The following is a 27263-nucleotide window of genomic DNA, read 5'->3' on the forward strand; positions in this document are numbered from 1 at the left end:
ATTTATTCAGACGGAATGTGATCTGCAGGTGTGCAAGAGCGATTGCCAGACGATACACCTTCCATGGCGTAACAGCGAACGTTGTGAGGGCGGTGGCTCGATTCTCATTAGTCGCTTCACAGACGCACCCCAAGCGGCGTGCCATCAGCGTCAGCAGTTAGACAGACGCCGGTAAAAGTTGTAAATTCGTTACCGAGCCTTGGAGAGAAAAAAAAACAACCGCACCAGAGAGATGGGCAGCGTTATGTGTTTGCTGCGCTTGATGAGCACATTGCTTGTGGTGCTGTCCATCGTGGGTAAGAAGGTCAGTGCTGCTCCACAAGTAACTGAAGCACCTGGTAATGTCGGCAGCACTTACTCTCCGATGGCTGACATTGGCCGGTTGGCTACTGGGGCCACCAGACTGTTTGGACAGTTTTGGAACACGGGGACGCGCTTTGGGACAGAGTTGTCCCGCCGGACGTTTGATTTTTTCCGAGTGAAATAGTGACAATGACTGGGTCGAAGCAGTGATGGATGAATTCTTAATTCAAAACTATCTTTAAATAAATCAATCTTCAAAATGCAAAAAATGCTTTTTCTAGTGTTATTGGGGTGTAAATATCACATTTTGTCTTATACATAGGCTTATCTACATGATCTCCAGCAAGAAATGATTATCCATAGTTGTGACATAATGTTCTTTATCATACAACTTGCTTTGGGGATGTCAGAATGTATTCTGTAAGGAATGACAGATATCAGTAAAATTTATGAACAAAAAAAACCTGAACAATGTCAACTAACCTTGCGACATTCATATCGATTTTCCCTTAATGATGAAAGCATCTTTTTGTTATTTTATTAGAAAAACAATGGACTTATAGAAGACGATGACCGTGATCTAGTAGAGAAGTTCTGCTAGACACAATTGTTTCTCTGGATAACGTTTTACGCAGCGATATCTTCATGGACATCTAGAGCAGCAATCGAACTTCTTAGACCCTCTAACTCATGTATCGCACACTGATATTTACGAGGAAAGTATTATTCTAGCAGAGATGCCGCTAGCCACGATATCTTGGATATTTAAATACATGGCTGATGTGGCCATGTGATTCCTGATGTCCTGATAAGTGGATGCAGTTGTCCATCAAAGAACACGTTCAAAAGGAATAGAAAAAAAGAGAGGTTATATGTTGCCGAATATGAGTCAAATAAAGTCCACGAACAACGTTCTTCAAGTTTTTTGCAGGTTTTTTTTTAATAAAAAATCGTGAACCAGCAAAAACTGGTACAGATGGAATGAAAATAAATTCCTCCCGTTATTGCCATCAATTCTACATATCTTATCTACCACCATTTTTGAGAAGATTTCAAGATTTGGGTACAAGAATGGACAGGTCTTGCATGAAATTGCACTACGAAGATACCCATTAAGAGAAGATTAATGATCAATGTGACGTTGTCATGTAGGAAACTGAACTCAGTAACTCCTACCTTTAAAAAAAAACTGTTCCTAATCTCTAACACTTTGGCCTTATAGCCTATACTTTCAGTTTGTAAAGCACTAAATATGAATAGATAAATCTTATAGTTCAGAACACAGTAACGATCTGAATAGATGGAGAGAGAGAAAACTACTGTTATAATGAACCCGTACGTGTGCACTTATTCCTTTCTGTCCACATTCTGCGAGTTGATGTCTAATAAACTACGCTTGCAATTAACTAATGATACGGTTGCTGGTTGCCACACCGTTAAGCGCGTGATCTTTATAACGCAATATTTAAATAAACTTTGATCTAAAGGAATGCCATCCGATATCGTGTCTATATGCACAGATGCGCTATTGGCACTTGTCTCGCCATATCGCAACAATCAACGACTCTCAACTAGCTCTATAAAACGAACCGTTTTCCAGCTCGAACCCAAACATTAGTTGTTACAGATCAGGTCAGATCAAGTTATTACGTACCTGTTTTAACATGAAGTTCCTTACAATCGCGCTACTGGTGTGCCTGCTTTCCGTCGTGTGTTGCGAAGAAGCCAGTACAGCAGCAGAGAAGGAGCAGGCGACTACCGAAGCTTCCGACTCGGAGGAAGCCGCCGAAAAGCCGGACGTGGAAAAGGACGACAGCCCGAAGGACAAGCCAGACATCGACCCGGTCGACTTTCTTGTGGATGTGATCAAAAACGGGATGAAACGTGTTTCCGGCTTCCGCGATGCGATCAGCGTGTTGCCCTTCTCGTTTTCTGGCTGAATTTTCGGATTCTTCTTGCAAAAATCAGGAACAAAGCATGAAAAATACAAGCTGCTTCTCAGCGTGAATACTTGACAGTGGATGTTTGTTTGTTTTTTTTTTTATGTTGCTGTTGTTTTGCTTTCCATTCTGTTTTATAATTTAAACGCCCTAGTAGGACAGATTTGATGATCATACGAAAAAACTAGACACAAAAAACATACTGAGTGCGCGAGTTACATACATACATACACAAACCCACACGCACACCTTGAACGATATTTTGATAAACTGCACCACTTTTCAGTGTGTGCTGTGTGCGGGTTTTCTTGCTTTTTTCTGCAAAATTAATTACTCCTTATGTACTGGGCTCGGGAGGGGGAGGCGTGTGCCAAAACCAAAGAGAGCGAAAACACTTGGCATATCCGAAAAAGGGATTGGGGTTTCTTCCTCCTCCATTTCGGAAATGCAACTTGTGCACATTAGCTAAAGGGCGCGGTTTTGATATTGCGCGCTGAAATATATCTAAACAATTAAGTGATTTAAAAAAAACACTACACTGCATTACACGAAAGAAAATCCCACTCACGACGCACACAACACACACTCACACGCACCGTTCTTCTTTGCTATCGCTGGCCGGGATAGCCGGAAAATTAAATAAATACTTTTTGCGCCTCTCTGCTCGCAGTGCACATTCTACTCGATCACCTTATCACCTGCTGTTAGCTTCAACTGTTCTGTCGTTCCCGCCTGAGCATGAGACAGAGAGCGAGGAAGGAAAATAATGCTACCCTAATCTGTACTAAACTGACGATACTATGTTAGTACGCTTGCCAACGATCCATTTTGCTAACTGTTCCCATTAAACCTAGCCGGGATGGAGATAGTAAGTGAGGAATGAATGAGCCTATTCATAATAATGAATTTGCACAATGTAGAGGGCATCGTGTAATGTTCTTTTCCCTCGTCTGTTCAAGATTCCTCCCAAAACAGAATCAGAAGTCGAGAGAGAGAGAGAGCAAAACTAAATTCGATCGTCTTCGATCGCTACCCGAAAAAGGTCGTCAAATCGGTTTGAGATCTCGGTTCACGTCTTTCATTGTGGAGCCTGCAGAGGAAAAGCATACATCTCCGTGGGTTATAAAGATTATCGCACTACTCTCTACAGCTAACAAGTACGAAGAAGGAACAAATAGATTGTGTATGAGTGAGTGTGTTTGTGTTGTTGGATGTGTGTGTGTGTGTTGGCTATCCTAGCATTTTGTAAATTATTCCGCTCGCTTAAATCACTAAACCGAATCAGTCCGGAAACTGTTGCCATATACACGTATATATAAGTATAAAAAAACGCACAAACTAAGCATATATAAGATCACGATCGACCGGTTACGCGCGCCCGGTTCGGCAGAGTTTGCTAAAATTGTTTGTTTAAAAATCAGTACGATCAAAGGTGCGGAATACTTTTTGCTTATTTTTAACTGTCCCATCTGTATGCATTTAATGGCCCATCTCTACTAAACTAGACTTGTCTTGTATTCCACTAACCTGTCAATACGCTACGGGATCAGTGCGAACGCCTAACAATGGTCCTGCGTGCAAACGGTACGTAGACTAGCCCCGATGGATATATTTTTCCTACTTCGCACTGGAAGTGTTCGAACCTTCCCTTTGCCTAACTGTACTGCACGCAGTGCTACTTTCTACCTAGCTCTAACTAGTAATACAAGAGAGTGAGAGAGCACCGTTCCATTCCGCAGTCTCGTAGTAACCCAAAGTCAAACCCAAATGTTGTTGAACCGAGCAAACGTGTGTCCTTAGCTGTTTTGACTAAAGCAACAAAACAAATGGCAGCATGTCGTTGCGCGCCCTAAGCGGCGTTGGTTCGATCTCTTTGTATCTGTATATGTGTGTGTGTAAGTGTCTATGTCTGTGAGGTGTTTTAAGTAGCTTAAAGAGAGTATCTTTTCACAAAAGGTTACCATATAGTATATGTAATGTATACCGTACGCAATAGAAAAGATAGCCTTCCGGTCCGGTCCCGTATGTGTATGAGATAGCCCGAACGATGGAATAAGAAGTAGAAAATGTGCACCGTCGTAAAATGGCTCTATCCTCTTTCTTTTTTTCCGTACATCCTTTCTGTGCCCAAAACGAGAACGATCGATCGATAATAGCAATGTACTTTATAACACGCATTTACACACCAGCCTGAGGTCCTCGCTACTGTTCGCCTTCTGCTGCATCACCATCTTCTTCTTGCCCTTTTTAAACACTTTTTTCCATTTCCGCTTACATGACTCTTTCACAAAATTGACAACACTGCTATACACATTAACAGCCGCTCATCAGCGTGTAATGCTTCTGCTGACTATCGTATCTCTCCACTGCTGCAGAACCACACTCTCTCAACAAGCACCGTGTTGTGGTGGCCGCCATACAACCGCGCGTTTGAATTTCATACTAAATTTTCACACAATAGTGTGCGCTTATTTATGCTACCGCACCATGTGGGTTTCGGGACTGCTACCTGGCTATGGGAAGCAAATGGTTTTAAAAGCAATACTGCTAGCTGCTTTCCGCTCTACACGCGAGCGAGCATTAATACATGTTTATATTTCTCTCTTTGCTTGCCTAGCAATGGATATGGGGCAGTGTGTTTCATGCAAAAAAGAGACACACACACATACATACACTAGTGTCATTTGTCTAAGCATCCCTACAGCAAAAGCACTGCGAAAGGTAGCTTACGACGCTGTGGGCCGTAACCCGCTGGTACAAAAGTTTCGTTTCCTATTCCTGCCGTGCGTTTAAAATCGATTGTTGATAAGTCTACTGTTTCCCATCCCTTTTAGCCAAAGGGAGGAAAGAGAGTTCAGATGGCAGTAGCGTTTGAGGAGGGGGCTTGAAGCTTCTCCGTGCATCGGCATGATTGATGGCGATGAATTTGGATGAAGCTAATACACACTACGCTGCAGGGGGAGGAAGAGGAGCTTAACTGCATGATCATGGTACCAAACTTGGGCGCAAATAAACATGCTGCCCATTGCGGAAACAATTCTAACACGCACGCATTCTTCTATGACGGTGACGATGATGACTGAAATGCTGCTGCAGCGATACACTTGCACACTTTTCGCTATTTTTTTAATCGTTTTTCCCTTCGTGCGACTGCTATTTACATACCACAAACATTCCCACACACACACACATACACACACCTATGCACCTCACCACACACACCTACACACGGCCCCCTGTATCCAAATTACACAGCTGAATGTGCGGATGGTGTGTGAATCGAATCGAATAATACTAAAATCGTCAATAACCATCGATCAACACTCATTGTTTTTCTCTTGCCCACCGTCCGAAGAAGGAGAGGGAAGGAAGGGGAGGAAGGGTCCTGCCCAGCCGAAAATATCACATGCCACAGGGTCTGCCCCTCGCACTCATGCGTACGTCGTCCCCAGCCGTCCTTACTTTGCCGCGATCGTGGCCGCACTGGTGGTTTCGTGCATTTCACCATCGCCGCCGCCTCCACCATTGCTGGCATTATTGCTACCACCGTCCAGATGGTACGCGCCACCGTGCTGATGGGTACGGTGGTTAGCTAAACCGTGCGACGGCAAAGCATCCGGCATGTTGTCCTGCAGCTTGGCCTCGGTTGGCCCGGTCGACGCGGCCCCGGTAGCTGCCGGCGTGGCCGGTGCGGAGGTAGGGGAAGAAAGCCCAGCCGGTAGCACACTGGCCACCACCACCGGGGCGGGAGGTTGTTTGGTTGGTGTGGTGGACGGGTCCTTCTTGCTGGAGGCGGTGTCCGACGCCGCCGCTGCCGTCGACGATTTGTTGCGGCGGAAAAAGTTAAGCCCACTCTTTTTGCTGCCCGTTTTGGCCGCCTTCGGGGTGGGCGGTTCGGGCGCACCCTGCGCACTGTCACTGGTCGGGGTGGAAGACGCGGGAGCGGCCGGTTCGCTGCCACCATTCACCGTCGGTTTCTCGCCTGCCTGGCTGCCGGCGCTTAGCTGTGCGTTGTTGGCAGTGTTGTTGTTAGCACCACTGCTACTATTGCTGTTAGTAGTAGTGCTGCTGCTGCTGCTGCTGCTGCTAGAGCTGCTTTTCGACGAGCGAAACATAGGAAAAAAGGTGTGCCCCGAGGAGCTTTTCGTCGGTTCTTTTGCAGGCACCGGCGCGGGCGTTGCGCTGGCTGCGGCCGACGTCGAGGGATTCGTCGGTGACGTTTGTGGCACGGTTGGAGTAGATGAAGAGTTAGAAGACGAGGTCAGTGTGGAGTTCGCGTTACCGTCCGCGTTAGGCAGTGTCGTTCCGTTGCTACCGTTGCTCGCCGACAGTCGCAGGCTTTCCGCTTCCTTCGAGAGAAACTCGTCCAGCATGGCGTAGCAACTGGATCCGTTCAGCGGCGAGCCATCGGTTCCGTTAGCACCGTCCGTAGCGGAAAGCGTTGAGATCGGTTCAATACTGGTCAGTATGGAGGAGTTGCTGTGGTTGTTGTGAGTAATTGCACTTTGTTGTTGTTGTTGTTGTTGATGATAAGGGTAATGATGCTGCTGCTGCTGCTGCTGCTGGCCAGCTGATAATGGAAAACGGCCCTGCTGGTCGGGTGTGTTTGGAAGCTGATCGTACTGTTGCTGATATTGCAGCTGCTGCTGCTGGTGGTGATGTTGCTGTATCGTCTGCTCGTAGCTCGGTGCACTGTCCGGGCCGAACTCGGTGTACACGACTAGATTCTCGGGCGGCCCGTTGTCCGAGCGGCCCTTATCGCGGCACGCCTGCACCGCACTCCACACGTCTTTCAGCTCGCCGGACAGGTCGCGGTCCTTGAGTATTTCAGGTTTTCTAAAATGGGAATTGAATTGAAAAGAATTCATTATTGAATGCAGATTATTAGAAGTAATTTCAATAAAAATGGCAAATTTTTGTTGACAATTTAGTAGCTTTTAATAAATTATTAAGCGTGGAAATGGCAGGGCGCTGGTTCGCAATTCCAAGAAGTCTAAATCTTCCGAAGGCTTACACTTCTTAGTTCAGTGAACGCTTGAGCGACCTGCTATCGGTCCTGGAACTGGATCTATACCGATCCTGGAAATGGTTGAAAAGCAAAAGCGATCATGAAATTGATCACGAATATTCCCCGAACTCAGGAGCCAATCGCACATCTGTACAGGTCCCGGAACCGATCGTTAAGTTACAGACGTTGCCACTAAATTTTGGCTCTAACGCACCTATTTTTGTCTTTAATTCACCTATTTTTGACAGCGTGTCACTATTATCGCCGCTAAGACATACATTTTTGAAAGTGCGTATCAATTTGTGTCTCTAAGGCATCAATTTTTGACTGTGAGTCAATTGTTTTACTTACAAAATTTAACCTAATGTATGAAACGGTATGTTCCAAAATTATTTAATTTGGAAGGAATGAAAGGAATTAATAATATCATTGATAGAATTTAAATTTGAACTATTTTTATGACAATTTTGTAACTTTTAATGGAGTGTAAAACGTTGGCATGTATTTCCAGGTAAAAACAATGGCTTTAGACTTCATTAAATTTATTTCTTTTTTTTACGAAAAACAATTAAATTACACGGTTTTAATTGTGTTTTTGTTAAGTAAAATTACAGTTGTCATTAATTAGCTCAAATGTCTTTGCATAGCTTCAAATGTCTTTTTTTTTAGATTCCTAAAAGAATGAAAAAATGTTGACTTACAGACAAAAATATGAGCGTTAGAGTCAATAATTGATGCTTTAGAGGCAAAAATTGATGAACTAGATCAAAAATTAATACACTCTGCCAAACATTGGTGCCTTAAGGATGCTTTAGACCTTGCTTGAAAGTGAACGTGAAATTTTCATTGAATATTTATCAGAATATGGCTTACCGCACACCAAAAGAAAGGATATTCAATTGAAATAAAGAATTAAATACATTTCCTTGCAATTCCCCGTTGACCAATTTTTTTTTTCACCGTGAATAAAGCGGGGAATCACAAAGAAATGCATTTAATTTATTAATTAAATAATTTTTTTATAATCAAGATAGTTGGGAAATTGAATATCCTTTCTCTTGGTGTACGATGAACCATATTCGGATAAAAATTTATTGAAATGTAGCAGAAACCCCCAAAATTTCACGTTCAATTTCGATGGGACTCTAACATGGGCTTCAGAGGCAAATTTTGGCGGCAACGACTGTATCTTGATCCTGAAACCGAATTTTAACTAAACCTGCTCGCAAAAGTCTAACTCAACCATGTCCCGGTCATAATTCTGATTTCTTCTAGGTGTCTGCTACATAACTTATTGTACAAATCAAGTAAACTTTGTACAATTTGTATACTGATGAACGATAATAAAGACAAATACAACATTAGGTCCTGGCCATCCAAACTTTATAGTAAATAGAAAAAAAGGCTAGATGTACCTCAAATTCTATTATCTTTCTGCAAATGTTAACTTCAACAGTTAAAGCAACCGTTTTCATTACAGAAAAATATCAACAAAATGTGGTCCACTGGAAGAACCACTCGATTATCTAAGCAATGGAAAGCTTCCTGCTCTTTCATAACTAAAAGCGCAAAAGGTTCTCGAAACATTCCACTCCAGAAGTGCAGCCATAAAAAGATGACTGCTCATACACTACTCCCACCTTCCTTCTCTCCATCCCACACTACATCCACAAGCTGCAAGGCACGTGGGTGGTGGTGCTCCACTACTCACCTCGACAGATGCAAAGAAGGATTCATGGCTTCCACAAACTCGCACATCAAATCGACCAGATTCATTCGTTCCTAAAATAAACAAAAAAGAAAGGAAGAGATGTACCAAACCACAATGAGTCTCGGTGGCGTCGTCGTCGTTGCACATAAAAGCCGGCAGCGGCGTGCTGTTTGCTTTATGCGATATGTATATTTACCGGTGTGTCGGGGCATTTACGACCGGCCTTTTTCAGCACCTCCGGGCTGGCCATTACGGCGTAGACGAGCGGTGGCGCTTTCGGGCTGCCGGGTGGAATCTGCGAATTAAAATACAAAAAAGAAGAACAATAAGTGTCGAGTAAGAAGAAAGCCACAAGAGCGGCACACTTTCAGCGTACGAGCGCAACAACAGAAGTGCCGATCGGTGTGTGTGTGTATTTTTTTTTTTGGTTCATTTCTTTCCCTCGGGGCACGGGAAAGGCAACATGATGTCCCTTGCGGCGTGGCCCGAAAGCAGACAGCGCACAGCACACCGGTCGGTCAGTACATCTCGAGCTTTCAACAACGTTGCGGTTGCTCCCTCTCATGCTGTTCCCCCAAAAAAGTCCACCAAAGCATAAGCATCATAACTTTACACAGCATTAAATTTCACTTTTATCTACCTCGATCTGTTTTCCCTACCGTGGGGAGTGCTCTCGCTTCTTCATTTTACTCGCAAAAGTGTCTTGCTGCTTCTTTTGTCTCTAATAAAACATCCAACTGGGTCGGCTTTCCACTGTTCAACCTGCCTTCCCGCGGTTCACTTCCAGATTGTGTGTCATTTTCATTTCATTTTCCTCATTTCTCCATACTGCACACACTCACACACACGCACATTACTTTCTTACCGGCTGCGCACGGCCGTTTATTCAATTTTCAGTTGGCTACTTCCACACCCCGCCACCGGTTTGGTCTGGTGGCCACCTTTGCATGACCAATTGTTGCGCTCTTTTGTAGCGTGGTGGGGGTCTCTTTTTTTTCTTTTCATTTCCTCACGAGCATAATTACAAAGATACAATTTGGCACCCACTCAGTGGCAGAAAGAAGACTCGAATCAGTTCCAGTACAGCTTGCTTTTTCGACCACCGCGTTTGTTCGGTCGCGTTTGATTTTCTTCGGTTCGTTCGTTGGACTTCGAACGGAATTGACGGATACAATGACGCACTGAGGGGGATTATCATGGTGGCGCCCTACAACGGGTGGTAATTTCTTTGTTTGTAAACTAATTTACAAATTACACAAAACATTCAATTATGTTATTTGGAAATTGGAAAAGGTAATTAGAATGCATTATGCAAAGCTTAACAAAAACAGAAGGATTTAAATTAAAAAAAAGCACAATTTCCCAGAAGCGACCAGTTAATCTATACTGAATATGTAAATATATGTATCATTTGTCGATTTTTATGTTAATAGCAGACACTTTTAATTTAAATATCATAATAAACCCCCTTTTTTGCCAAACATCAAAAGTAATTAGAATGTTTAGAGAAAGAAAAAAAAAAACCGCGGAAGCTTCAATCAGCAGCAGTAATTAAAATTTCGATTCAACACTTTTCCTTCTCCTGCTCCTCCTCCTCCTCTTCGCGATTCGTGTCCGGTGTGAGTGGTGTTCGCGTCTTAATGCGATGCGTCCTACTCTCTAATTCATCCGTGTCCATGCTAAATGGTGGCTCGAGAAAGTTTTATATCGACGTGCCGTTGTTGTTGAGGCGCAAAACTTCCTGCGAAACAGCACACGAAATCAACTATCTACGTTCGATTAAACTTTTTCCACTTGCTGTCTCGCTGTTGGTGGCGTTCTGCGTCGTTTTTTTTTATTCGCCATTGCATTTCATAATTAACTTGATGTACCAGCCACGCTTTATGTAACTAAGCGTTCGGTGCGAAATTACCTTTTACTCACTCACACACTGTAGGGTGTGGTGTTTGGTAAGAAAAAAAAATCGAAATTCATCATTAGTACAGCTCGATACGCTTTTACTTGCAGCATCTGCAGCGTATTAGCGCAGCCAACGACAAAGAAGATCTTTGTTGCAAGATGCTCGCGTAACCTAACAGGGCGCGTTCGTTGATTGTCTAGGTCAGGGGTTGGCAAGTTTGTTAACGTTTGAATATAGTGCTGAGTTTATTCAATTCTTTTTACACGCAATTGCAACGTGAAAATTGCACGGTTCAAATTGCAAGCTTTCAAATTCAATTTATTCCACACTGCATTTAATATTGGTAGAAAATATAAGAAATGCTCCTGTTTTAAAAGAGCTGCCTGCCTCTAAGCTGATCTGGCGAATGGATGGAAAATGGAAAATGGGAATAATATGATAATCAATTAGTGTTGTTACCAGTGCTGCAAAATGTCTCTGTCTACATCATAAAAAAATCTGACTGAAATAAAGTCTATGTCAGCGTCACATACTCAATTCAGAGGTGATACTCAAAACGATTGGTGTAACCAATGCATGCTTCGTGACATTTTTGCGACCAACGCTTGGTCAGACACTATGTCATGACTTTTTTTTTACTATGACAGTTCTGCAAAATGTCACTGACATAGGCATAAAATAAAATAATGTCAGCGTCAATAGCTCTACTGTGATGATTCAGAGGTGAGACTCAAACAATTGTTGCGACCATCACATGCTTGGTGACAGATATGTGCAAACAACTCTTGGTCAGTCACTTGGTCGCGACATTTTCAGTCAGTGATCATCCCGATAGTCATGGGAGATATGCGGTGCGTGCGAAATCCGAAAGACCATCAAACCAAACAGAGCGGGAAAGCATGCTCTTTTTGCTGGTTCGTCAAGTATATTGCAAGAATGTCGTGAATATCACCGACAGAAAATGTCATGGCCAAGTGAGTGATCAAGAGTTGGGTGCTAAAAAAATCCCATCAATAATGTGATAGAATCACCAACTGTTAGAGTCTAACCACTGAGCATCTCAGTTATGTACGTGAGCTGATTTGAGCTTCATTTAAGTCATGGGTGTTGATGATAGAAACAGTGGCAGAAAAAGTCATGACAATGCTTGTGGTGATTATGCAAGCTTAGCTTGCGAGTCAGAGTATCGCGGTTGACTCAAGCACTCGCATGTCGTGTTCGGCATGTCATGACGTACTTTCAATGAGTATCAGCAATGAGCATCAAGCTACCACGGATATGTTATTTGTTTTTATTGGTGAATATCTCGTGATACTCATGATATTTTGCAGCACTGGTCGAAACTTAGAATTAATATAACGTCGAACTGTAGCACACTAATACTCTCGTTGTCACCTATTTTTGTCTTTAAGGCCCCAATCTTGACTGTAAGTCAATGACTCTATTTACAAAGTTTAACTTAATATCTGAAAATGTGTGTTCCAAAATTACTGAATTTAAGTTAAGTAGTACATAATTTCGTTTATAGAATTTAATATATAACAATTGTTAATTCAATTTGGCGGCAACGGCTTTAATTGCTTTAACTTAAGGAATGCTCCTTTATAGACAATTCGAAAATAGATTTTCTTTTAATAGCACGAATAACCCATAAATCAAAATTACTTTAAAAATAACCTTGATTGGCAATGTCTTACGAGTAAGAAAATACTTCAGCTTTGCCAAAAATATACAAAATGTTACAAATAACCACCAAGGAAGCAAAAACTAGTAAAAAAATGCTTCCCAAAGTTTACTTAAATGGCATTAAAGCTTGCCCTACTGTCCCGCTTAAAGCCAGCGCGTGCCGACCACTGCACCAACCGGCAACAAAACCCACGTGTGACGTCGTGCGCGCTGCTTCCTTCCGGGGTATTCCCTCTTACCCATTGGCGCACTGATTTCTCCACTTCTTTGTCCATCCCAATGCCAAAGTGCTTTTTTGTTGTTGTTGGTTTCGTTGTTCCACCGAAATGATGCTCATAAATCAATACACACACACACACTCGTCGTCCCGCTTTCCACTCCGCTTTCCACAGGCTTACCTTGCCCACTTTCATACCCCCGTACAGTGGTATCGGTGCGTCCGGATTGTCCGGGTTGGCGATACGCGTCCAGCTGAGCACGTTGATGAACACCTCCTTCCCGTCCAGCGTCCGCTCCTTGATGCACATGTGCGGCTGGGGCGGATTCTTGAACGTTCTCGAGGCGCGCGATCGCCGATGGGGGAAATTGTTCGGTATGCCATCGATGGTCAGATCCTGCTGCTGCTGCTGTTGCTGTTGATGGTTTGGTTGTTGGTTTTGCATACCACCACCACCGCCAGCACCGCCCCCGATGTAATTCTGGTACTCGACCGGATGATGGTTCGGACCGTTCTGCAGCGGAAAGTCGTGCTTGGGCGAGCCGTTCTGCCGGATTGCGGTCCCGAAATCCGGCGCTGCATTCATCGTGCCCGGGTAAACCAGCCTGACCGGGTTGTGGTGTGGTGGAAGGAATAAAGGACGGGAGAGAGGAAGGGCGACTGGGAACAATCAAACTAGCACACTCGAGCTCGCACCACACGCGGACTAGCACCACACATAGAATCGATATAGCACGCGGAGGAGCGTCCTCACCCGGGGGGTCACCTTTTTAGCGTTTCGGTTGCTCGGTTGGGCTGGCACATTCGCAATAAAAACGCACACCAACTCGATTCGTGCGAGCTTTTTGCACACCCACTACACTGGCGCGTGGATTTGCTTTATCGATAAGTTTAGGGCACCACACGGCCGATGTCTTCTTCTATGCCACGCGCGCTGTACAAGACCACCGCCAGCAGCGCACTATGAGTGAACTGAAACTGCGGGTTTTCTTTTCCGCTGACTCCCAGACACACAAAAGACAAGTAAGCTGGTCCTCCCTGTGCTGGTACAAACACAAACACACACACACACACACACACACTCACACGGCTTCACACACAAAGGATGCAACGGTGGTATGCCCCGTGCAACAAAGAATCTGCAATCTAGAATGCACCGGCGCGCGGCTGCCACGACGGACGATGGAAAGGAGTGGAAGAACAAGAGTTTCGCGACACCAGCACCGCCCCACCAGCACCAGACAGCAGTCTCGCTCACCACATCACCACATCAGCCTGTGCCCGCACACTTTCACACTCTCTGGCCAGCGCACCACACCACGTGTGCATCTTATGCCCTCAAACCCCCGACTGCGCGGTTTTGTCCCCTCCTAACGCGCCACTTCTGTCTGTGTCTGTGTCTGCTGGCGAATGTGTAAGGATGTAAACTCTTCTTAGCGGTACTGCTACACTGCTTTCATCCGATTTCCGGTCGCCCACCAGCTCAAGCCACGGCGTTGTTTCTTTTGCTCTTTTTGCGTTCGCGCGTGATCGTTCGTTTCTAATCACGAACAACCGGGGCGGTCACCGTCGGGTACGGTAATGTAATAAAACTGCATTCTTCGCCGACGGGTCTGGGTGTGTGTGTCTGGCAGTCTGTCTGTGTCGATACTCGAACGTCACCGTTCGAGGAAGCTGCAGCGCATGTAGTAGACGAGTAGCGAGGGTGCGTAAATGTTGTCTTTCCTTTTGATGCTCTGCTTCTGCCACTCAGCTCAACGGGAAGACAACAAGCACAGCACAGAGGAAGTGGGGGGACCGGGGTTGGGGTCCACAGGTGCATCCGCCAGAGTTTCGCTCCGACACACAGATGATTTCCGTTCGGGTGAAGCTAGAAAACAAGAAAAACAAGAAAACAAAGAACAAATTAGATGAAAATGTGCGTCATTTTTCCACGCCGCTTGCTCTCGCACATCATTTTGTGTGTGTGTGTGTTCTATGGGACGATGTGCATGTCTCTAGAAGCATAAACTTATGTTGCAACTATTTTGGGAGCATTTGTTTACTCGCTCCTACTGTGCGCGACATGCATTATACACATGTACACACACAGACATACAGACACACACACACATACAAGTACACCTGATTCCTCCCTTCGGCTAGAGCCACCACCGAAAACGCCCACACCCCTACCTGACCGGAAAAACAACAAACCAACACCGCAGCGTGATGTATTCGGGAGGAAAATTCATCACCCCCGTCCTTCCTCTACCTTCTACCTCCATTTTCCACCATCCCTTATGGGTGCGCTCTATGCCTGCGATGTGAGGGGAGGCCGCGGTAAAAAGGGACAAAACAGGGAGACAGGCGGACGGTGTGAGTGAAACGGAAACACAACAAATCGAACCAGACGGGTGCGATCTAGTGCGTTAGAGCGGTGTCGCCGGCTGTTGCCCGCGACTTTCTTGACGGTGTTGGTAGTGTTTGTATTATGTTGCCATCACTAGCCACACACACACACACACGCACACACAGCTCCTCATCGGAGGAGCCTTTGAGTTTTTGCTGCTTCTGCTGGAGCTCTTTTGCTGAATGGTTCTATCGGGCTGGGAGCGAGGGAGAGGCAAAAAACACAACTTTTTTTCCTTCTCTCCTTCCTCCAATGATGGATTGTGTGCTTTTCCAAACGACGCAATCTGCACATCCGTTTGAACATTTTCACAGCCTCCCCCCAACCCCACCCTTGTCGCACTACACACACACACACACACACACACACACAAGCTTCAGCGATGGAAGAATGTCTCCGGTGAAATACCGGAGGGAGAAAGTTATGCGACGATGATTATGCTGCCTGTGGGCTGCTTTGCCTGCGGGAAACGGGTGAATGTGTGAATGTGCTCCGGTGCCAGGCCAGGCTCCGTGGGCCAACACAACCACCGCAGCCAGCAGCTTGCCTCTCAAAAGCAAGTAAAAAAAACACTACAAAGAAGCACAGCAGCAATTTTGCACCCTTTCCCCTATGCTCCTTCAACCACCCCTCGCAACAAACCCCTTTTGCGATGGGGCGTATCGCACCGGGGACAATGTTACCATTCGATCAGCTTCTTACAGCACAATTAAGGCCCGATTAAGGCGTTTGCTCAGGTTTGGGTCTGCTGCTGCTGCTGACGATGATGTGTTATTGGAGCGACACGCGTTGAAATGGGAAAAACATAATTTGTGCACACACTCACACACACACACACACACACACACACACACACACACCTCGAGCCCAACGGGAAGAAGCAACGGGCGACAACCACACGACAGCGACAGTCACCTACGGGGCACACCAACAAAAATGCCACTCTGTCTTCTTTGCTTTTTCTTTTTCCGCAAGGGGTATTCGAAGTCTTGGTCGCCGCGTTGTTTTTTTGTTTTCGCCAACACTAACCTTTCCGCACGAATTTTCACACTTCCTGGCTGGGTGGTCGGAGAAGCAGCACGGCCCACTGCACGATCGGCAGAGATTTCATTTACAATTTCGCTCAAGACTTTCCGTGTGCGTGCGTTCGATGGCTGTTTCACGACGAGTGTGTTTTCTTTCGATTTTGTTTTCCACTGCACGGTGGGAAGGGTTTTGCGGACACGCGCTGATGACACTGTGTTGTGACATTCGCAAAATTGAAGCACGGTGGGAGTGGTTTTAAAAACGCAATGATTTTCTAGTTCATCCGTTAAACTGGAAGCTATTTACTTAAAACGTGTTGATATTCATGAGAATTTGTGTAAAAATAACTAAAGCACTATGAACATCGATTAAAGGCATTATTGTAGGAAAATGGTGAAATATTTCCACATGATGAAATATTTCAGGCTGCAATGATGGAAACTTTTCACAATGGATTTAAAATTACCGTTTTGATTATGTGTTCAATTCGATTTTCAATTCAATTCGACCAACGTCACATGCCAGGTGAGGGTGGATGGAAAACTCTCAGGACCTTTTGCTACCACCAAGGGTCTGCGCCAGGGGGACGGGCTTGCCTGTCTCCTATTCAACTTGGCGCTAGAGAGGGCCATCCGCGACTCGAGGGTGGAGACTACGGGAACCATCTTCTATAAGTCAACCCAGATCCTGGCATACGCTGATGATATAGACATCATTGGTCTGCGGCTCTCCTATGTAGCAGAAGCCTACCAAGGGATCGAGCAGGCGGCAGAGAACCTCGGATTGCAGATAAACGAGGCAAAGACCAATGTCATATACGTCTGACAGCTGTCCATCGACAGAAACTGCTAGTTGGGTAGCAAACAGCTGTCAGTGAGAATAAACGGCACTCTGTGTCTGAACTACGAACGAAACACATGTGTCTTCCTTCCACGAGTTATAACAATTGGCGACGAGTGACAAATTCTGAGAACCCTGGAACGCTAGCGCTACGCAGTTAAAGAAAAGCTGAAACAATCGGGTATAAGTGGAGACAGTGTCATGATCGAAGAGAAACCAACAAGCAGTGGTACAAAGCAGAACATCGCACAGAGTGAACAACGCACCACAATGGCAAAATTCGATATGGAACCTTTTAACAAAGGGCTCATGCAATGGGCCCGCTGGGTGAAACGCTTCGAAGGAGCAATGTCGGTATTTGAGGTTAAATCGAATAATAAAAAAGCCATGCTTCTGCATTACATGGGTGTTGATTCATACAATTTATTGTGTGATCATATTTCTCCGGAAGAACCAGAAGACAAAACATACGAACAAATAGTGAAGTGTTTGGATGAGCTGTTCGACCCGAAACCCCTCGAAATGGTGGAACTATGGAAGTTTCGTCAACGACTTCAGACTGAAGGCGAAACTGTAACGGAGTTCATCACGGCTTTGCAAAAAGTGGCGGCTAATTGTGATTTCGGGCAATATTTGACAAAGGCGCTCAGGAACCAGCTAGTTTTTGGTGTACGGAATCCAAGAATACGCAACCGGCTGATTGAAGAAAGAAATCTAACACTGGAAAAAGCTAAGCAAATTGCTTTAGCCATGGAAGCCGCCGGAGATGGCGCTGAAGTGCTGAATAGCAGAAGTGCTGAAGTGCTGAATAGCAGAGGTGCTGAAGTGAAAGAAGTAAACATCGTGAGCAACAAAACGAAGAAAAACGTCGAGTGTTATAGATGTGGAGAATCACATTTTGCATATGTATGCAAGCACAAAAGAACCGTCTGCAAAAAGTGCGGGAAAATTGGACATTTGCAGCGCGTCTGTCGCACGAACAATAGAAGCAAAAGTGTGAGGTTAATTGACGAACAACATCAAGACAGCGAGGAGAACGAAGAGGTAAACTCAATTTTGATCAACAATTTATACCAAAATGCAAACCATACCGCAAAAATATACATAACACTAAAAGTCAATAATACTAAAATTCAATTTGAAGTAGATTCAGGATCCCCGTTTTCTATTATCAGTATGAACGACAAACAAAGATGGTTTAAAGATATCCCTATTAGAGAATCAGATATAAAATTACAAAGCTATTGTGGAGGATCTATAAAGTTATTTGGTACAATTAGTGTTATAGTGGAAAATGCTAAAACAAAATTAACACTATTTGTGGTAGAGTCTAAAAGAGGACCTATTGTAGGAAGAACATGGATGCGAGATTTGAAATTTGATTGGAACGAATTATTAAGTAAGGGGAACTCGTACGTAAATCAAATTGTCACCCATTCTAATACTAATCAAGAAGTGATAAAAAAATTAAAAGAAGAATTCGAGGTAGTCTTTCGTAAGTCATTAGGAGAGATTTCAAATATTCAAGCATCTCTTATCCTAAAAGAAAATACGTTGCCAATATTTCTAAAAAATCGTACTATACCATTTGCATTAAAAGAAAGTGTCGAGAAAGAAATTAACGATTTAGTAAATCAAGGAATTTTAATAAAAGTCAATCGCAGTGAATGGGCTACACCAATAGTACCCGTAAAAAAATCAGGAAACCGTGTACGATTGTGTGGAGATTATAAATTAACGGTGAACAAAAACTTGGTAATAGACGAGTTTCCTTTGCCCACAATAGAGGAGCTTTTTGCTAACATGGCTGGGGGAGAAAAATTCTCGAAAATAGATTTAGCGCAGGCATATTTACAGATGACAGTTAAACCTGAACATCAGGAATTTTTAACACTGAACACTCACATGGGACTATTCAGACCAACACGATTAATGTACGGGGTTGCTTCTGCCCCAGCCATATTCCAAAGAGAAATCACACAGATTCTCCAAGGAATTCCAGGCGTTTCTGTATTTTTAGATGATGTTAAAATAACAGCTCCTGATGACAAGACCCATGTGGAAAGACTGCGCACTGTTTTAAAACGATTTCAAGACCATAATATGAGAGTGAATGAAAGCAAATGTAATTTCCTTGCAGATTGCATAGAATACTGTGGATACAGGATCGACAAGTACGGTATTCACAAAATGAAGGAGAAAATTACTGCCATTCAACTAATGCCAAAACCAAGGAACAAAGATGAGGTAAGAGCTTTTGTAGGCCTTGTGAATTATTACGCGAGATTTATCCCAAATTTAAGTGAAAAGATCTATCCCATAAATAATTTACTTAAAAACGAAATTCCTTTCGAATGGCATGAAGGTTGCCAGGACGCATTTGAATGGATCAAAAGGAAATGCAATCTGAACGGATCTTGGTACACTACGATCCTAGCTTACCAATAGCTCTAGCAGTAGATGCTTCGCCCTACGGAGTTGGTGCCGTTTTAAGTCACATCTATCCAGATGGCAAAGAATATCCAATTCAATACGCATCTCAAACACTATCACCAACCCAACAAAGATATACTCAGGTGGATAAAGAAGCATATGCGATTATTTTCGGAGTTAAAAAGTTTTACCGATATCTTTATGGAAGAAAATTTATCTTAATAACCGATAACAAGCCAGTTTCTCAAATTCTATCACCACAGAAAGGTTTGCCAACGCTATCAGCAACTCGCATGCAACATTACGCTGTATTTCTAGAATCATTCAATTTTGAGATTAGATATCGACCATCAAAAGAACACGGAAATGCTGACGGAATGTCACGATTGCCAATCCGAGACATTCAGCTGGAGGATACAGAAGAACCCGATGAAATTGAACTAAATCAAATAGAAAATCTTCCCGTATCAGTAGAAGAACTTAGTAAAGAGACTAGCAAAGACATAAATGTTCAATTACTAATAGACGGATTAAATTCAGGGAGAACAGTATCCATTAACGATCGTTTTGGAATCGACCAGACACAATTTTCTCTTCAAAAGGGATGTCTTATGAGAGGCGCTAGGGTCTACGTTCCACCTCAATTACGAAATCGAGTCTTAGACGAACTTCATGAAGGCCATTTCGGCATATCACGCATGAAATCTCTTGCTAGATCTTATTGTTGGTGGAAAAATATGGATAACGACATAGAAAGATTATCAAAAAACTGTGTTTCTTGTGCAAAAGTAAGAAAAGATCCTCCTAAAGTACCAACTCATGTATGGAAGCGTCCACAATCAGTTTTTGAAAGAGTACATGCGGATTACGCTGGGCCATTTATGGGTATATATTTTCTTATTCTAGTAGATGCGTACAGCAAATGGCCTGAAGTAAAAATAACACCGGATATGAATACAGACACTACTATAGACAAAATGCGAGAAATTTTTGCCACTTTTGGCTTGCCATCAATTTTAGTGACCGATAGAGGTACACAATTCATGTCAGAAAAATTCCAAACATTCTTAAAATCTAACGGAATAACCCATAAAACAGGAGCTCCTTACCATCCCGCAACAAATGGTCAGGCAGAAAGATATGTACAAACAATTAAAGATAAAATTAAAACTATGCAATGCCATAAATCTGAAATTCCAAAAAGTTACAAAACATACTGCTAGCGTACAGGAAAACAACTCATCCAAGCACAGGGGAAAGTCCTTCGCGGTTAATGTTAAACAGACAGATACGGTCTCGGCTTGATGTTATGGTACCAAAAATCGAAAAGAAATCCAATCCCGAAGTAGTACACAAAACGACAAGATCATTTGCAGTAAACGAAAGAGTAGCAGCAAGAGATTTCCTTTCCCAGACCGAAAAGTGGAAATTTGGAACGATTACAAAGAAGCTAGGAAAACTGCATTACGAAATACGATTAGACGATGGAAGGATGTGGAAAAGGCACATAAACCAAATGAGATCTGGTCCTGAAGAAATATCAATCCACCATAGTAGTAACCAAAACATAGAACCTTGGATAGATGAATCAGTTTATCTGCCAGATAGGATGGAAGAGTTTCAACTCCCTCATGATTCAGAAACGGAGATGGTTAGATCTGATAATATCAATGAAGATTTAGCTTGTGGAGAAGAATCTCAAACTCAAGTTAGGAGATCAACAAGAACTCGACAACCACCAATTCGATACCGTGATTAGGGATTATTACTTTAATTTAGAATATAAATATGAATTGTCTTTCACACTTTAGCAAGTAATCACTTTATATTGTTAGGAGGAGAGAGTTGTCATATACGTCTGACAGCTGTCCATCGACAGAAACTGCTAGTTGGGTAGCAAACAGCTGTCAGTGAGAATAAACGGCACTCTGTGTCTGAACTACGAACGAAACACATGTGTCTTCCTTCCACGAGTTATAACAACCAAACTGATGGTGGCAACATCAGCGGGCCCGCCAACAAATAATCAGAATCTACGTAGGCGTGACGTGCAGATAGGTGAACGCACTTTTGAAGTCGTCCCACAATTCACCTATCTGGGATCAAAGGTCAGCAACGACAATAGCATGGAAGCTGAGTTGCGCGCAAGGATGCTGGCTGCCAACCGGTCATTCTACAGCCTGAAAAAGCAGTTCACCTCAAAGAACCTGTCGCGACGGACGAAGCTGGGACTATATAGTACCTATATAGTACCAGTGCTCACATACGCCTCTGAGACATGGACACTGTCCAAATCTGACGAAACCCTCTTAGCCGCGTTCGAGAGGAAGATGCTCAGAAGGATACTTGGCCCCGTATGTGTGGAAGGACAATGGAGGAGCCGCTATAATGACGAGCTATACGAGATGTACGGCGACCTCACTGTCGTACAGCGTATAAAGCTCGCCAGGCTCCGGTGGGCTGGCCATGTTATACGCATGGAAACGGACGACCCAGCCCGTAAAGTCTTTTTAGGCCGTCCACAAGGACAGAGGAGGCGTGGTAGGCCCAAATTGAGGTGGCAAGATGGCGTGGAGGCGTCCGCCATTAAGGCCGGGATAACGGACTGGCAGACGAAGGCGCGAGACCGTGAGCGGTTTCGGACACTCCTGAGGCAGGCCAAGACCGCAAAGCGGTTGTAGCGCCGGATAAGTAAGTAAGTATCAATTCGATATCAGTCAAGGTGTTTTTTACAATGCTGTTATATAATTTCTTTTTTTTTGTTACTTGGTTGCTCAAAGACAATGAAGTAGCCACAATAACGATGATTTAAATAAACTATACCACGATCACTCTATTGTGTAAATTCGTTATGCTCCAGTGGGCTTGTTAGGGAGTGCTCTAGAATCTATGGTGTAAGACAACCGTTAAGGACAAACATATGGCACTCTATGCCCTTTGGAGATAAACCACTATGGATGAATTACCATGTTTGACAGGTAACCATGTGTCATAGGTAAAATCCTTGCCGATCAGCCACAAGCACAGAGGAAGCGTGGTAGACCCAAGTTAAGAAGGCAAGATGGGGACCCCCATCAAGGATCATATCGATATAACGGATTAGTAGACGAAGGCACAAGACCATAAGCGGTTTCAAACCATTTTGCCGAGGACGAACACCACAAGTAACTATGCCAGGAGACACCAAGATAAGGAAGAAAGCAGGTAGCACCGAATTGGATTCGATGCATCACCGGCGTTTGCAGCATAAGTGTATTATTGAGATGTCATTGTTGAAACATTCAACATAATCAAGTTTTTCTCGTCAATATCTTTTTTTTTTTTTTCAAAAGTTCTGCAGTTTTGATGAGGTTAATTTATTTTATCTTAGACATCAGTACAATGCAACGAATGTCTCACATCGACAACAATGCTGCTGATAACAAAGTGTAACAAACTGTTTCAGCTTCTAGCCATCGTATTATCCACGGACAGGACGTACGGGACGTGGTGGTGGTCGGGCTCCTCCGCCCGGTTGGGATCCTCCTTGCGGTCGCGCTGGAGGTCCTTGCGGTCGGGGTCCTCCTTGTGGACGGGCTGGTCCTTCCGGTCGCGGTGGGGGTCGTTGTGGTTTTGGAGGAGTTGGTCTAACAACAGGCGGCCGTTTAATTGGTCCCTTGCTACCAGAGCGTTGTGCTTCAGCCAAACTCATCATCGCCAGGATGGCGAACAGAACGAAGAAGAGCGTAATCTTCATGTTGATTGAATGTAGCTGTGATTGTAGCTAGTTCCGAACTTGACATTAGAGCCACGCTCATACTGTTTTTATAGCAAAATTACTGGAACGCTATCCAAAAGATGATCTACTCTGTGTCTGTTTGCTTGCTAGTTTTCCAAACAAAGTTTCAAAAATGAGACTGATAAGCAAACAAACAACCGTAGACCAACCAGATTCTAAAAAATAATAGAGCTATGACGAGACGCAATTCAAGGCTAAGTAAATAATGTTCAGGAAGAAGAATTCGAAAATCTCTTGTGACGCATGAGAACAACGGTGGCTCCACATCCCTGATGAGGCATTTGATACGACACAGGTGCCGGTAGTTACAAAACACTTGGCACGAGCTCCGGTTTGTTTGTTCGTTTTAAGACGGATGTTATGATACATGTTTTGATGAAATTTTGTTCCCTGAATATGGTTGAGGTTGTTTTGCAAATGAAGTTAGTTTAACCAGTTGAGTATACTATTTCGTGTGTAAGTAAATGTCTTATGGATTTGTAAATCTCACTTGGAATGACAAAAGCGTCCTTCAAGGTGAACTAGAATAATCTAGAATCTTACATCTCCTTAGAATCGAATAAAATAGTTTCAAACTAGTTAAACTTATGCGTGCGATGTTCAATATTTCTTACATGATTTATCACCGACTGAAATCACCCGATATACGACTTTCCAGCACAATATACATTTAGATTCAAATCTATCTCCGCAACGATTGCAAAAGCTTACTTTTGATTCAGTTTTTAGTATGAGGTCTTTCCGTTAAAATTACGAAGCGATCTTCGAAAGGCGAGCGGAGCAAACATTTCTTTTTCCCTCCATTCGCCATCTAACAGATCAATGAACTTCGTACTGTGCATTTCAAAGTCTGATAAACCACAAGGTGAACGGCAAAGGAATTAGCGTTGATTGCTGCAGCATCGCCCTACAACAGTAGGCGATGACGGTGTAGGAGATTGCCCACGAAATATGAGCCCCAGGCACAGGGCGAAATTTGGCACTGCCCTCTATCGACATCCTGCTTTCCATCGGTCAATTTTCGATGCCAATTTCGATCTCTTTCTCTCGGCGATTTATTTTTACCTTTTCCCTTGTTCGGCCGAATGTAACAAGAGGGGCCAATTTTGATTGACGGCTGACCGGTTTTGATCGATCGACTTTTCTCTAATCTGTCAGTGCAGGTATATCTAACCATTTCCTGTTATCGCTCGGTTGGCCCATAACTAGTGCTGGGGCTCATGACTAGTGCTGGGTTAATCAGATTTTTTGGTGATTTGATGCATGCTATTAGTTGATCCAATCTCTTATCATGTTCGCCTTTTCATTATCGATCGGTTATGCAACGTTCGAGCGTTATTAGAATTATTGTGATGCTTAAGTAAAGCACGCTCGTGATACAGACGATCACTTGTTGCATAAAATAAAACCACAATGTGTGCAATCACATGGACGATAGAAGATTAGAAAACAACGATCGATCGATCACTTGTTTGAATGATCGACAAGTAATCGAAACCTCAAAACCCCAACTTTCAAGACGATGACTGACATTGCCATTTCTTTGTACCGTCGTGCGCCCACATCTTTCGTTATTTATGCTTTATTTGTGTTTGAGAAAGTTCAATCTCCATACACCGGTTGTCTCGGTTCGCCCAGGTAAGATAAACCACCGCAATGGGAATTGAAACCAGAACGCACCTCACGCAACCGAAGCACACCTGGTAGGTTCACGGCCTTCCCTGGTAGACCTGGTTTCAATTTCGGGTAAAAGTGCGGTGCGAAAAAAACGATCAACTCAACTACAAACGACTCAAAGCTGAAGAAAGTATATGCGTGTGCGGTACGGGGATGGGCAAGACCTTGCATACATTATTCAGCGTTGGCGGTTTGCTGTGCCATTTTCATTGCCAACCTACCTGCCCGGTTCGAGATCATCCCGCTGCAAGACGTGTCGTTTGGCATCGGAAATCACTTCACTTTCATCTGTCACTGCGGTTCGGTTGAAGGTGGATGATCTCTACGATCATTGGCCACTTACCTCTAACCGGATGGCAACTTGACGCTTTCTGAAGCGAATACGAGATGCGCTAGGCTATAGCTTTGGTATGCGAAAGGTGGGAAGGGTGAGAATGTTTGTATTTTGCGTGCCATTTTGTACAGATATTGAAATGATCTGTTACCATTGGTAAAACATGAGAAAATGACTCAAAAAAACTGACTCAAAAACACAACCAATTCCGTCACTAATTCAAATGCGATAATATCAAATCGATAATAAAAACTTTTAGCCGGTCTCGTCTACTCGTACGACTTAACAACATGTCCGTCATGGGTTCAAGCCCCAAAATAGACCGTGCCGCTATGCGTAAGACTGACTATCCTGCTATGGGGGGATAGTCCACAAGTCACTGAAAGCCAACCCCACAAGTGGTACAGACAGATCTTGACGGACTACGGTTGTTGAGGCAAAAGAAGAAGAAGAACATTTACTACTTTTCCTTTTACTATGGTGAATATTTTTGAAGTATCAGAAAACTGTTTCAGCTATATTCTTTTGTAAGAACCTGAACCATACCCATGGAACAACCTATCATCAAAACATGTTTAATAATATCCGTCTTAAAACGTACAAATAAATCGAAGCTTTTAACAAGTGTTTTGTTTTAACAGCCACTGCTTGTGTCGTATCAAATGCCTCATCAGGGATGTGGAGCCACTGCATGTTCTTCGCATGCGCCACACGAGTTTACCCTACGGAACTGTATTTGCTATCTCTTGGGTTGCACCATGCGTTGGTTCTAGTATTTTCTAGCTCTGGTTGGTCTATAGTTGTTTGTTTGCATTTCAGCCTCAGTTTGCCAAACAAATCTTCAAAAATAACAAGCACACAGACACAGAGTAGATCAGTATCCAGTAATTCTGCTATAAAAACGGTATGAGCGTGGTGTTAACGTCAAGTTCGAATCGAGCTACAATTACAGCTACATTCAATCAACATGAAGATAACGCTCTTCTTCGTTCTGTTCGCCATCCTGGCGATGATGAGTTTGGCTGAAGCACAACGCTCTGGTAGCAAGGGACCAATTAAACGGCCGCCTGTTGTTAGACCAACTCCTCCAAAACCACAACGACCCCCACCGCGCCCGGAAGGACCAGCCCGTCCACAAGGACCACCACAACGACCCCCAGCGCGACCACAAGGAGCATCGCAACCGCAACGGCCACCATCACGTCCCGTGCGTCCTGTCCGTGGATAATACGAAGGCTAAAAGCTGAAGCACTTTGTTGTCAGTGATTATTGTAGAAATGAAAAATTTCTTTGCCGAACTGTACCGATTTCTATGTTTCAATAAAACAAGATCTAAAAAAATACATGATTTGTTATTTCCACTGTCATGGTTAATAAGCTACTGTGTAGTTTGATATATACAAAAGACAAATTCAAAGCAATAACGAGACTTCAAATGGTATAACGACATACGCGTCGGCTCTTGCAAATGCCTTAAATGGTTCGAGTCCAGTTCGTACAAAGAGGAGTCCTCTTGCAAGTATGCGTATAAAAGGATGGTGATAAGAAAAAAAATCACATGTCTCCATGTACCTGAGTTCTAAGTTCTCTTTGTCTGCTCGATTATTACTTTTCTTTTTCCGGCGAACACGCATAACCGTGCTTAAAATGGTCCGAACAGATTCATAAGAGCTTGATCGGTATCGATGTTCAAGTTGCTCTGGATCATTTGTCTGCATTCTTGCCTTTTACGAGAAAACCGATATAAATGGAAATGTGATAACCCTAAATTCTTTAAGTTCTGTTGCATGTTATTGATGATCCTTTCTTAAGCTATAGACGAAACCATTCGCTATATACGAGTACCATATGAAAGAGGTACGACAGGCTGTAACTTTGCAATGCGAAAAGCGGGAATGGAGCAAATGGTTATATCTTGTGTACTAGTTTGCACAATTGATGGAAAATGATAACAGAATAATTATTTGCAACAGTACAAACCTGTTATAACTTCTTTAATTTGCAAAAAAAAACTCAAC

General features: G+C 43.6%; 3 protein-coding genes and 1 long non-coding RNA gene across 7 annotated transcripts; 2 read left to right on the plus strand and 2 right to left on the minus strand.

The window, feature by feature from the left end:
- Positions 1-561: 561 nt before the first annotated feature.
- Positions 562-1727, minus strand: LOC120903849. Its single transcript, XR_005739664.1, has 3 exons — positions 1480-1727; positions 787-1400; positions 562-721 (listed from the first exon to the last, which is right to left on the minus strand). It is a non-coding gene; the product is annotated as an uncharacterized LOC120903849 (long non-coding RNA).
- A 174-nt stretch (positions 1728-1901) lies between these two features.
- LOC120894335 lies at positions 1902-2325 on the plus strand. The gene has a single exon (XM_040296858.1). The coding sequence runs from the start codon at positions 1968-1970 to the stop codon at positions 2241-2243; it is 276 nt and encodes a 91-aa protein (XP_040152792.1). The 5' UTR covers positions 1902-1967; the 3' UTR covers positions 2244-2325.
- LOC120894333 (uncharacterized serine-rich protein C215.13) lies at positions 2312-16348 on the minus strand. 4 transcript variants are annotated; one of them, XM_040296854.1, is made up of 5 exons: positions 16187-16348; positions 12947-14635; positions 9159-9257; positions 8963-9033; positions 2312-7079 (listed from the first exon to the last, which is right to left on the minus strand). In XM_040296854.1, exons 2-5 carry the CDS (start codon positions 13349-13351, stop codon positions 5702-5704), a joined length of 1953 nt encoding a protein of 650 aa, XP_040152788.1. In that variant the 5' UTR covers positions 13352-14635; positions 16187-16348; the 3' UTR covers positions 2312-5701. The 4 variants fall into 4 exon arrangements, with proteins under 4 accessions (XP_040152788.1, XP_040152789.1, XP_040152791.1 ...); XM_040296855.1 differs by lacking the exon at positions 16187-16348 and adding an exon at positions 16018-16159; XM_040296857.1 differs by lacking the exon at positions 16187-16348 and adding an exon at positions 15860-15959.
- Positions 16349-16995: 647 nt separating this feature from the next.
- Positions 16996-19405, plus strand: LOC120897900. Its single transcript, XM_040303087.1, has 2 exons — positions 16996-18067; positions 19164-19405. Exons 1-2 carry the CDS (start codon positions 17225-17227, stop codon positions 19170-19172), a joined length of 852 nt encoding a protein of 283 aa, XP_040159021.1. The 5' UTR covers positions 16996-17224; the 3' UTR covers positions 19173-19405.
- Positions 19406-27263: the final 7858 nt, after the last annotated feature.

This window comes from Anopheles arabiensis, chromosome 2 (assembly GCF_016920715.1).
Source record: "Anopheles arabiensis isolate DONGOLA chromosome 2, AaraD3, whole genome shotgun sequence".
Classification (NCBI taxonomy): Eukaryota; Metazoa; Arthropoda; class Insecta; order Diptera; family Culicidae; genus Anopheles; species Anopheles arabiensis.

Coding starts and splice junctions, on each gene's coding strand:
- LOC120894335 (XM_040296858.1), top strand. CDS start 1,968: ATGAAGTTCCTTACAATCGCGCTACTGGTGTGCCTGCTTTCCGTCGTG.
- LOC120894333 (XM_040296854.1), bottom strand. CDS start 13,351: ATGAATGCAGCGCCGGATTTCGGGACCGCAATCCGGCAGAACGGCTCG. Junction 9,258..12,946: donor GGGGTATGAAAGTGGGCAAG/GTAAGCCTGTGG, acceptor TTTAATTCGCAG/ATTCCACCCGGCAGCCCGAA. Junction 7,080..8,962: donor CCTTCTTTGCATCTGTCGAG/GTGAGTAGTGGA, acceptor TTCCCATTTTAG/AAAACCTGAAATACTCAAGG.
- LOC120897900 (XM_040303087.1), top strand. CDS start 17,225: ATGATCGAAGAGAAACCAACAAGCAGTGGTACAAAGCAGAACATCGCA.